At 41.1% G+C, this 12,308-nt stretch overlaps 1 protein-coding gene across 2 annotated transcripts in view; it reads right to left on the bottom strand.

The window, feature by feature from the left end:
- Positions 1 to 859: 859 nt before the first annotated feature.
- The window catches only part of LOC141496209 (netrin-4-like), a 56,278-nt gene continuing 44,829 nt past the window's right edge, over positions 860 to 12,308 (bottom strand). Inside the window, exons 6-10 of one of the 2 annotated variants that reach the window (XM_074198460.1) lie at positions 9,529 to 9,742; positions 9,006 to 9,142; positions 7,117 to 7,185; positions 2,963 to 3,109; positions 860 to 1,704 (exon numbers count right to left, since the gene is read on the bottom strand). In XM_074198460.1, the coding sequence (XP_074054561.1) occupies positions 1,568 to 1,704; positions 2,963 to 3,109; positions 7,117 to 7,185; positions 9,006 to 9,142; positions 9,529 to 9,742 (704 nt within the window). In that variant the 3' untranslated portion in view covers positions 860 to 1,567. Of the gene's footprint in view, positions 1,705 to 2,962; positions 3,134 to 7,116; positions 7,186 to 9,005; positions 9,143 to 9,528; positions 9,743 to 12,308 lie in introns of both variants that reach the window. The other variant, XM_074198459.1, reaches the window with a different exon arrangement.

Raw genomic sequence — 12,308 nt, 5'->3', positions numbered from 1 at the left:
AGAGATGGTTAGAGTCACGCTTTAGGAAGGTCACTTTGCTAATTGAGTGTAGAATGGACTAGACTAAGGGTAGAAGGAAGACCATCCAGAAGCCTCTTTTCAATATCCAGGGAGGGGTAGGAGAGTGAAGAGTCAAAGATGATACTCTAGGTTGCAAGCCCAGGTGCCAGTAAGGATGGTGGTGTCTTGGACTATAACAGGAAATTGAGGAAAATGGGAGAGTTTAGAGAAAAGATAATGAAGTCAGTTTGATTCATGTCGATTTTAAGATACCTGTGGGTCATCCGATTCTAGATGCCTAATAGGAAGCTGATGATTCAAGACTGAAAACTAGGAGAGAAGTAAAGGTTGCACATAGAGATCTGAGAACCAGCTACAGAGAGATGACCATGGAATCCAAGGGAGATGATGAGCTCAGTGATCAGCCTAGTCTAAGAGCAGGGATTCTGTTTCTGCAGAAATGACATTTCCCAGGATCAGAGGATGAGAGCTGGAAGGGACCACTCAGGGTCCCTCATTCAACTGATGAGGAAACTCGGGGCCAGGAAGGACTTGCCCAATGTAGCACATATGTTAAGAAGCCAAATTTTCCACACAGCACTATTTCAACTATTTTCCATGGGAATAGAAGGCCCACCAGGTCTGACCTCCTAACTTTATTGATGAGGAAATCTAGTCTAGGTGACCTGACCCAGGGCACAGGCAAATCCAGGATTTTAACCTGGGTCTAAAACCAGCTCTTTTCCCAATGGTGCCAATAAGGAAGGAGGCTTTGAACTTCGATTAACCACAATCAATGTAAAAATATGGTGTCCAAGGATCCTTTATATTTTCCACTTGTAACAATAGGGGGGAAAAAAGACAGCAAGAGATGCTCATGGGCAAAATACAGTAGCCCAATAGGTAATGTGTGTTGGATGTGGAGAATCACAATCATAGTGGCCTTTTACATTTGTAGGAACTTCTCAGTTTACAAAATCCCTTTACATATGTCATCTTGTCCCCATATACAACCCAGTGAGAAAAGTCAGACAAATGAACTTTCAAAGAAATTTTTATTTATTTAAGGCAATGGGGTTAAATGACTTGCCCAAGGTCACACAACTAGACAATTATTAAGTGTCTGAGGCTAATTTTGAACTCAGGTCCTCCTGATTCCAAGGGGCAGTGCCCTATCCACATGCCACCTAGCTGCCCTATTGCCATCCTTTTAGTGACAGAGGGAACCATGTGGACGTGACTTGCTTAAGGCTAGATGAGCCAGAATGGGAATTCAGATCTCCTGAGACCAAATCAATCACTCTCTCTCCTCTGCCTTGGGATGCTCCATTGTATCATCAAAATAAGTCATAGTGGAACTTCTCTCCAGTGATAAGAGCTGGCCATCTGACCACCTTCTTTGAGTGAGATCATTTGTTTGGGATTCTGGGGGGGATAGCAGGGCTTTTCAGGAAGAGGCTGGTCCTGAGTTTATGATGTGGAAGCATGATCATCTGGGCAGTCTGGGGTTTTCAGAGTGGTGAACCCGCTAGATTTTGTTGCAAAGAAGTGAAGCTCTGGGGCTCAGTTACTTGCAGCCAGTGCGGAGGATACCTGTTACTTGTTTTCCCAGATACACCTTCCAAGGCTTCACCAGACTGTTCATGTTGACTAAGAGTTTGCTGCTCCTGGGGTCCTCCTGCCCTGCGATCAGATAGTCTGTACCTGATGGAAACAAACCACCGCCACCACCACCAGTGATGATGGTTATGAAGGCACACTCCAGTGGTTCCCGACCACCTCCAGGAGCCAACACATAGTGCTCCAGTGGGCATTCAAAGCCCTTCAGAACCTATCCCCCCTCCTCCCTTTCCAAGCTTCTTATGCCTTTTCCCCAGTGCATATTCCTTGATCCAGTGACACTGGCCTCCGAGAACAAGACACCCATCATCTCTTGGCTCTGGCCCTCCTCTACTCTGTCTGCACACCTCCCTGGCTTCCCATCTATCACAAGCCACCTTTCTCAACCCCTCTGAATCCCTAGTGCCTTTCCTCTGTTGATCACTCCCCATATGCCTTTTATATAAATCATCTGTGCACATTTGTTTGCACATTGTCAGACTGAGCTCCTTGCCTATCTTTTTGCCTTTCTTTGTATCCCCAGTAATTTCTGGTATACACAGGCACTAAGTAAATGTTTCTTTCCTCACTGACTAAATACTTCAAAATTCATCTCCAGGATGATTTTTTTTAAATTTTATTTATTTAAGGCAATGAGGTTAAGTGGCTTGCCCAAGGCCACACAGGCAATTATTAAGTGTCTAAGGTCGAATTTGAATTCAGGTCCTCCTGACTCTAGGGCCGGTGCTCTATCCACTGTGCTACCTACCTGCCCTCTCCTGAATGATTTTTATGGAGGGTTCCTTGAGGGCAGGGACTATTTCTGCTTTTTCTTTGCTTCTTCTTTCTTTCTTTTTTTAAATTTCCAGCATTTAGCAGAAGCTTTGGCCCCCAGTAGACATTTAATATGTGATTGTTGTTTGATTCCTTGATTTCACTGGTTGACTTGCTTGTTCAAGGTCAAAGAATCACAAAATTTACAATTGAAAATGACCTCAGCCAGTAAACCAACTTGAATTCCAAAGGAACCCTAATAGGCTGGTACTGTGGAGTTCAGGAGGTCTGGGTTCAATGCCCTCTGCTATCTCTTACTACCTGTGGGACACAGGGCAAGTCACAAACCTCCCTGGGCCTCAGTGGCCTCCAAGATCTCCTCCAGATCTTGTGACTGACCTTTTAGGCAGACATGCAGAGTTCTATCTACCTCAATAATAACTGACCCTTCAAGATTTTAAAAGCACGTTGCACAGAGCCTCCCCCTATCCTACATTGTCTCTGTCTCTCTCACCACACCCCCTCCTCTCCCCAGAGTAGTTCATGCCCATTCCAGGGCCTATAGTGACCACCCTCGTCTACCACTCACCTGGGTTCAGAATAGGGCAGGTGCACCCTCTATGGGTCCAGGATTCCGGGTAAATGCTCTGGTGACTCCGGGAGATTTTCACTTGACCAGACTTTAGAATCTTCTTCACTTTCACCCACACTTCAGCATGGGTGCCCTTGTCATATGCTGAAAGGATCTTGGCCTTTATCACTGCCCAAAGACAGACAGATAGACAGACAGACAGACATCCAACACACACCTACTCAAAATCGGGATCTTTCCCAAACCCAGTTAAAATCTAGAAAGTAAAGCCAAGTGAAACATATTTCTGAAAATTGGACTCCTAGAATCATACAGTGTTGGTATTAAAAGGGAACCTTGTGGGGTAGTTAGATGGCACAGTGTGGATAGAGCATGCCCTGGAGTCAGGAGGCCTGAGTTCATGGTATCTCAGACACTTAATAATTGCCTAGCTGTGTGGCCTTGGGCAAGTCACTTAACCCCACTGCCTTGCCAGAGAGAGAGAGAGAGAGAGAGAGAGAGAGAGAGAGAGAGAGAGAGAGAGAGAGAGAGAAGAGATTTTGAAAGAAAAAGGAAACCTTGAACTAAAAAATATCCTTCCCTCCTTTCTGGTCAATCCAAAGTCCCAAAATTAACCCCTTCCTCACCATTGTCCCATAGAATTCCTCACTTCCTTCAAGGGTCCCCTTCTAGAGGATGCCTTTCCTGATCTCTGGTCCCCTCCTATTCCTTGTGCCCTCCCACCATAACCATCTTGAGTTATTTGTATTTATTCTATTTAAACATTTATATCTTATGTTTTCTCCTCTAACAAAATATAAGCATGATGAGGGCAGGACTTTTTGTTTTGTTTCTTCATCTTCATATCCCTGCTAGCTAGCACAGTTACAGAACTATGTTTAATAAGTGTTTATTGATTGATTGATCATCCAGTCTGATCTTCCCATTTTAAAGATAAGGAAACTGATGCCCAAGGAGGCAAAAGTAGACAATGCTCATTAGTAGCAGATTTGAGATATTCTTCCAGTAATTTGATTCTTCATCTGATATTCCATGCACTGCCCCATTCCATTAGGTGCAGATTCGGACTCCAAGGGAGAAAATAAAGCTGGATCATTGTCCAAAGAAATGCCTATGACATCATGGAGTTACAAGAAGAGGAAAGGGTCACAGGTGGAGCTCTCTGTATTTAAAATTTTTTTTTAATTTAAATACAGGAGCAGCTAGGTGATGTAGTAGATAGAGCCCCGGCCCTGAAGGCAGGAGGACCTGAGTTCAAATGTGACCTCAGACACTAGTTGTGTGACCCACTTAATGCTGATTGTCTTAAAAAATAAAATAGAACCAATCCCATGTATTTGCACTTTAATTAAAATAATATGTTCTAGAAGAAAAGATATCTGAATTTGGAGTCAAAAGACCTTGGTTCAGATCTTTGCCACTTAAAATCTATATGTTTCTGGGTCTCAGTTTACTCATCTGCAAAATGAGGTAGCTGGATTAAATGATCTCTAAGGCCCCTTCCTTTAAAATTCTTTAAAATTCCATGACCTATTCACTGAGACATTTGGAGAAATTAGTGAAGAGAGAAACATTTGATCATGGAAATGTGGCATTGTCTTGGTGGGGAAAATCAGAGAGTCACTAAAAGGAAGTAAGGAAGGAGAGTATATTCAGGTGGAGCTCTGATTTTATTAATGTGCCCATTCCCTTCAACAACCCCATTTTCCTAGCCAAAAACACAAACAAAAAAAATGAATGTTGAAAACTATCTTTACAAGAAATTAATAAAATACCTTTAATGTAATACTAAAGCAAAAGGTATCTTTTTTTAAACAAAATTATTTATTTAAGGCAATAGGGTTAAATGACTTGCCCAGGGTCACACAGCTAAGCAATTATTACATATCTGAGACCAGATCTGAACTTGGGTCCTCCTGACTCCAGGGTTGGTGCTCTATCCACTGCCACCCAGCTGTCCCATAAAGTAAAAGTATCTTAACCTTGGTTTTTGCATTAAAGTATATCTTTTTCATCAATCTCTAGCAAAAGATTGGTGGTTTGAGGCACCTAACCCCCTATTTCCCAAGAATTCAATTTATGAATATTTGTGGTTTTGATTTTTGAACCATTTTCTAGGAATATGACCCCCCATGGCAGCAGAGACTACCCTGATTACTCCCCCTCTAAATAAGTAGGGATTGTTCCATTCTTTGACCAGTAAACCAAGTGCCTAGCACTATTTTAGTATACGGTTGGTGCTTAATAAATGCTTGCTTGATTGATCTACTGATTGCTTCAAGATTCCTCCATCGGTTGAAATACTTCTCTTCTTCTAGGTCAACTTCAAACATCAACTCTCACACAATCTCATCTGATTTCCACCGTATTTCCCCAATTCCCAACTAGCTGAAAGTCATCGAGTTAAAGTAGGAATGGGGCTTAAGCCATCAAGTCCAGATATGAAAACTGAGGCCCAAAGAAGTTGTCATTTTCCCAAAGTCACACAGGCAATAAATAAGTGGTAGAGTGAAGCTTCCCATTTTCCTTGAGTGATTTTGATCGAATCTTTCCTTTGCTTTTATCTGATTATGCCTTATATTCTATATTTAGCTACATATATTTCCTAGCTCCACTTAATAGGCTATAAACTTCTTTATTAATTTTTTTTTTATTTAAGGGGCAGCTAGGCGGATAGAGCACCGGCCCTGGAGTCAGGAGGACCTGAGTTCAAATTCAGCCACAGACATTTAATAATTACCTAGCTGTGCGACCTTGGACAAGTCACTTAAGCCCATTGCCTTGCAAAAAAAAAACAAAAAAAATTATTTATGGCACTGGTGTTATTGAGCACCTATTGGACATCACGAATTGTGCTAAGCCCTGGGGCTTCAAAAAAGGTAAAAATTACTCATGATCACTGTCTCCTTTTGCCTCTTTGGGCATCAGTTTCCTTATCTTTAAAATGGGCAGATCAGACTGTATGATCAATCAAACAATAAACACTTATTAAACCTACTTCTGTAACTGTGCTAGCTAGTAGGGATATGAAGATGAAGAAACGAAACAAAAAGTCCTGCCCTCATCACGCTTATATTTTGTTAGAGGAGAAAACATAAGATATAAACATTTAAATAGAAGCTCACATTCTAATGGAGGAGACACTATATTAACAATTATCAACAACTATTCTCTCTCTTTATATATACATATATCTATATATGCAAATACATATATGTTTATATAAACATGCATTATATGTATGCAAATCCATATGTATGTATATATAGTAAATGGGAAGCAATGTCAGAGGGAAAATGGTAGCCTTAAGGGAGATGGGGAAAGACTTCTTGCAGAAGATGAGATTTTAGCTGAGACTTGAAGGAAACCAGGAAACAAAGAAAGACTTTGTATCCTCAATACTTAATGGTACCTGACATATAGTGATAACTTGATTAATGATGGTTGACTGACTAATGATAAGCTCCTTGAGGGCAGGGACTCTATTGTTCTTTGACTACTTACCCGAAACAACTTATATCTATAGTTGTTGTCTAGTCATATCTGACTTAATTTGGGATTTTCTCAGCAAGGATACTAGAGTGCCATCTCCTTCTCCAGCTCATTTTACAGAAGGAGAAACTGAGACACGGTTAAGTGATCTGCCCAGGGTCACACAGCTGACTTTAGCAAGTGTCTAGGGCTGGATTTGAACTCACAGAGATGATAGACCAGTGGTGCCACTTATCTACCTTGTATCTACAGCAGATACTTTAAAATGGTGAACTGAATTAAATAGGATTTGTTCCTTACAGACCTTCTAGCCCAGCTTCAGTAATTAAATTCAGTTTTGCTCCTGTGTCCCACCCCCAATTGCCTAAAGAGTCCTTCCACCTTTGCTTCCTTCCCCAAACACCAACTCCTAAAGCTCAGGGATCTGCTTTGGCACTGAATCCCTTGAACTCTAGTGCCAACAATGGGGGGTGGGCTCTGCTACCCCCAGAAGTCTTCATGGGCTCCAACTGCTCCTCTGCCTGGCTCCTTTCCTATTGGCCATGACTGGGACCAACCTTGGTTGCCTAACCCATTCCTGCCGTCCCATCCAGCTCTACCTTTAACTGAACCCCATTCCTGAGAGCATCCAACCTCACCGGCCTCCCGTAGTCACTTACCATAGGCATATTTCATCTGGCAGAAATCCCTGACCTTCCCAACAGCCTTCTCCTTGCAGACACACTTTTCTAGCCAGTTGGAAGGAAAGACCAGAGCAAGAAGAAAAGAAATGAAACCAAGGGTCAACATCACACCAGAAATACGACAAACCTCTGTTTTCCATAGGGAGATTTTACAGGCAGAGAAAGCATTTCTTGAAAAGCAGATTTTTAGAGCTGGAAGAAACCTCAGAGGTTCCAAGCTGCTCATTTTACGGTTGAGGAAGCTAAAGCCCAGGAAACACAAGTGACTAGCCTAAAATTAGACAGATTATTAAACATTCTTCTACATTTATGGTTTCCAAGTCAAGAGAGGAAACAAAACAATCAAAGAAATTGAGCATTTAATAAAATTTCAAAAAAGATTAAAATTTCATTATATAGATGATTTTTTTGGATATAGTCAATTTAATTCCATAAGGACTTGGCTGGGGATAGAAAGACAAAAAGGAAATCATCCCTGCCCTCACTGAATTTTGTTGTTTTTTTCTGGGCAGAAGTCTTATACAACACATAATCCCATATAACAAAGGTACCTTTTAGACCTTGCCCATATCCTTCTATATAATCCTTCTATATAATTAAAGTTTGTAGTCATTTGTGTCTATAACAAGTGAACCCCCCCAAACCTATTTTGTCATTTTCCTCTCATGCAACATGGTCCTGAAGATCCCTTTCCCCTTTTCCATCTCAAACATCCTAATCACATGCCCTATTTAAAGCTCTCATATTGTGAGTTAGGGTGGGATGGTGGACAGAGTGTATAAGGACAAGAAGACCAGGGCCTTTTTGATACTTACTATCTGCCTGGGTCTGTGGTCAAATCTGAGTTCAAATCTGTCCTTGGATACTTACCAACTATGTGAGCCTGGGACTGTTTTCTCAATTGTAAAATGGGAATCATAGCTACTTCCCAGGGCTGATATGAAAATCAAATAAGATCAGAGAAGAATTCAGATTAGCTCAGGGAGCTGATCGGTAGATTTTTTTTTTTTTTTTTTTTTTTTAGGTTTTTGCAAGGCAAACGGGGTTGAGTGACTTGCCCAAGGCCACACAGCTAGGTAATTATTAAGTGTCTGAGACCGGATTTGAACTCAGGTATCCACTACGCCACCTAGCAGCCCCTGATTGTTAGATTTTCAAGGTGAGCACTTCCATCTCAGAAATGGTGGAACATGACAGATCAGGGCTTGTTTTGTTGATTGTCTAGACTTAAGAAAGTAATGGGAGGAAATGTGAATAATGCAGGTTAAAGTTAAAAGTGTGTCCTGGACATGTAGCTTTCCCCCTGGAGAGCCAGTTGTTAAACCTTTGTGAGCATCTTGTCACACTGTGACAAGACCTAAAATCCTCCAAAAGGCTCTGAGTGTAGAACACTGCATACATTGTCAGATGCAGGCTTACCTGAACAACTGTTTGGTCTCATTTTTTAAAAAAAATTCTTTGTTATAAGGGATGGTTAATTGGGTAGGGGAAATGGGAAGGGGAGGGACACATTTAGAAATCAAGGTGATACAAAACCCAAAGATAATCAAAAATTGTCATAAGCCTTTTTTCTAGATCTCTTTTCCCAAGGTCCCTCCTCATATACCCTTGCCTAGTTCAGGCCATATTTATCTGTGTCCCTGTGCTAATTCTCACCCCTCCACTCTATTTTTTTTTTGCAAGCTAGTGAGGTCAAGTTTACCCCTCCACTCTAATAAAATGTAAACTCCTTAAGGGCAGGGTTTGTGTCACTGTGAGTTTTCTATCTTCTGGGCTTAATGATCCCCAGTTCTGGACTTAGAGGGGACTTTTAAGAAATAATTGAGAAAGTGAATTAATCTGTGACTGAGAATTCAGCCTCCTACCTGGATGTCTCAGGGCAGAAAACCCTCGCTCTTGACCATCCCATCTCAACAGCTCTTCAGTGTCATTGCTGGGTCCCTGGAGAAGGTCAGGGATCTGCCCACCTAATGGGATGTGGAAGAAAGGTGCCTTCTCCTGTCTTGTGAAGGGAAAAAGGAAATTCATCATTAGACCATGGAATACTTCAGCCATCTATCTGCATGATAGGAGGGAGCATGAAAAGGTCTCTATGAGACTTGTGATGGAAAATACCATCCATATTACAGAGTCCAAATGCAGACCAAAAGCAGACTATTTTCCATTTTTAAAATTTGTTTTATGTTTTTCTTCTTTCTCTAGGTTTTGTTTCTCTTTTGTTCTGATTCTTCTTTCACAGCATGACTAATATGGAAATAGGTTGAACATGATTATATATGTCTGTCAAAGAAGACTCTCCATGTGTCAAAGATGTGCTTTTTTTAATTCACTTTGCAAGCTTGCTTTCTGAACTACCCTGATAGGTTCCCCCTCGGGAGGTTCACTTACCCTGTTAGGCAGGCCCCAGTGTGAGGATCGCATTCCCCAGAGCAGTTGCAAGGCCGGCAACCATTTTCTCCAAAGCCCCAGTACCCCACCAGGCATCGGTCACAGTGTGGACCCACCACTCCAGGCTTACAGAAACAGTATCCTGTCTTGGGGTGGCAAGGAAAGCCCTTGTGGGAAGTCTCATTGGCTGAGCCTAAGGGCTGGCATGAGCAAGCTATGGAAAACAGAAGACATCATTGAGGATTGGTGTTAAAGAAAGGCAAAAAGTATGGTGAATTGGACAATCCCTTAACTTGAGAGTACCTGGGTTCTAATCCTGACTCAACTAATAATTAGCTGATAACCTCTTCAGCTGAGTCAGTTCCCTTATAGGTTGCATTTATCTCACAGATGGATCTTAAAGATCAAATGAAGTCATCATAATCCACATTTATATAGTGCTATGTAATATTTACAATGTGATTTCCTCACAGGGGTCCTGGAAGATAGGCTACCTCCATTTTACAATGGAGAAAACTGAGTCCAATTAATCAAGGAGCAAACATTTATTAAATATTTTGGACTAGGTACTGTCTTTAGTGCTGAGGATCTAAAGGAAAAGGAAAAACTGTCCTTGCCCTCAAGGAGCTTACATTCTATTGGATGAAACAACATATTATACATATATATGTGTGTGTGTGTGTGTGTGTGTGTGTGTGTGTGTATGAATATATATGTATGAATATATTTATAGGATAACTATAGTTAGGTGGATGGCACTCAGGGATGGTCTTAGGGAAATCAAGGGAGGTGGCACTGAGTTCTAAAGGAAGTAGGGATTCCAAAAGTTTGGAAAAGTCATTGCAAAATCTTGGAGAGAGGAGATAGAGCACCATTTTTTGATTGCCTAGTTCACAAATATAGATTATGTGAAAGGGAGTAAATTTTAAGAAAACTAGGGTGGTAGGAAGGGCTTAGATAACAAAGAACTTTAAATAGCAAAGGACTTTTTTTTGATTTTGGAGGTAGCCTCTATAGATTACTGACTAGGAGGCCGGCATGGTATGAACTATGCTTCAGGAAAATCACATTCCCCACCCCCCAGTTATGTGAAGGATGAATTGGAGTAGGGGAGTGAAACGACATGGAGATCAATTGGAGTCCACTGTAATAATCTGGGCAAGAGGTGAGGAGGGCCTGGACTAAGGTGGGCATGAGGTGAGGAGAGAGAAGAGGACATATGTGAGAGATATAGAGAAAGATGTGGCATGATTTGGAAATTGATTGGATGTGTGGGATGGGTGATGGGGAGGAATGGAGGATACCAAAGTGGTGAGCTTGGGTGACAAGCAGAATGGTGGCATCCTCAATGAAAGGGAAGACTGGAAAAGGGGTAAATTTTGAGGATAGACTGGGAGAAGATAAGGAGCTCTCTTTTGGACATATTGAATTTGAGATCTCCAAGGGACATAGAATTTGAGATTTTCAGCATCTTACATATATATAAAAACCCTCTTCTAAAGTCTGGCTCCTCATAGGTCTGTCTAAATGGAAAAGGGCTAAAGATTCATTCCCACCCTGGTTCTCTAAGATAAAAGAAATGAAGATTGTTTCCAAAGGTGGGACAAATGATCCACAGGGTAACCTCATTTGGAGGGTCCCATTTGGTGCTGAGCACATAATTGGTCCCCAGATCACAGTGAATTGCAAACTGGCTTCAAATTTGATTCTCCCAGTCACACATATAAAGGGAGCTTAGTTAATTAATAATCATCTATTTCTACTGGTGCCAGCTAGTTCTGGGGTCATAACATTAACTTCTAGGCCTTTAAAGAAGCAATTAATTTTATTTAAAGGATTTATAAACTAAATGAGATGACCCTTTATAAAAAGCTTTCTAGTATGAGATCTCTATTCCTTCCAGAATTTTCTATTCAAGACTATTACCACCTTGCCTTTCTTTAACTCAAAGTTTGAGAAGATATACATTTCTCTCCTCTAATCCCTTTCCATTGAAAACAAGATAGTGACAGCAGCCTTCAAAACAAAAAAACAAAAAACTTCCCAGTTACACTCTGAAGGCTTAGTCAGTGGACTTGAAGTGGTAGAAGCTGCCATTTAAAAACAAAACAAAACAAAACACTAAACTGAATTCTTACGGACTGTCCAATACTTCTTGATCTACTCTAAGCCTTCAGAAGGAAATTGTCTTCCCACTGTTGGGAATCCCCTGAGGGTTACTCTTCCAGCTGAAGTATCTGGGAGTCATTGACCCTGATAATCCCCTCATTCCTTTTTTGTCATTTAATAGTCAAAGCAACCCGAGAGAGGTTGGCAGAAGTTTCTACTAATTGAACTGGGGACATGGTTCACCATATCTTTTTCTAAGCTATATCTTCCATCTTTCACCTCCATTCCTAAAGGGTAAATCCTCTTAGCCCTCCCTGGAGAAAGGACTCCTCACCCATTCCAACTTCATTCCATTGGGATAACAGATAAAGGCCATTTTTAAACATTGCTCATAATTATACCTGACATTTTGAGGGGTATTTAGACTCCAGAAGAACAGTGAGTCAGCATTAAGAATCACAGAAATTAGAGCTAGGAGGGACCCTCAAGATTACCTGAGTCAGAGGCTCTTCACCTGGGATGAGACTTAGTTTTTTGCTTTTTCAAATATATTTGGATGAACACTTTTCAAAACAATTGGTTTCCTTTATAATATTATATATTTTATTTTAGGCATTTAAAAACCTCATTCTGAGAAAGTGTCTATAGGCTTCACCAGACTGCCAAAGAGA

This window comes from Macrotis lagotis, chromosome 8 (genome assembly GCF_037893015.1).
Source record: "Macrotis lagotis isolate mMagLag1 chromosome 8, bilby.v1.9.chrom.fasta, whole genome shotgun sequence".
NCBI classification, from domain to species: Eukaryota; Metazoa; Chordata; class Mammalia; order Peramelemorphia; family Peramelidae; genus Macrotis; species Macrotis lagotis.
This window is presented reverse-complemented; position numbering and strand designations above follow the sequence as displayed.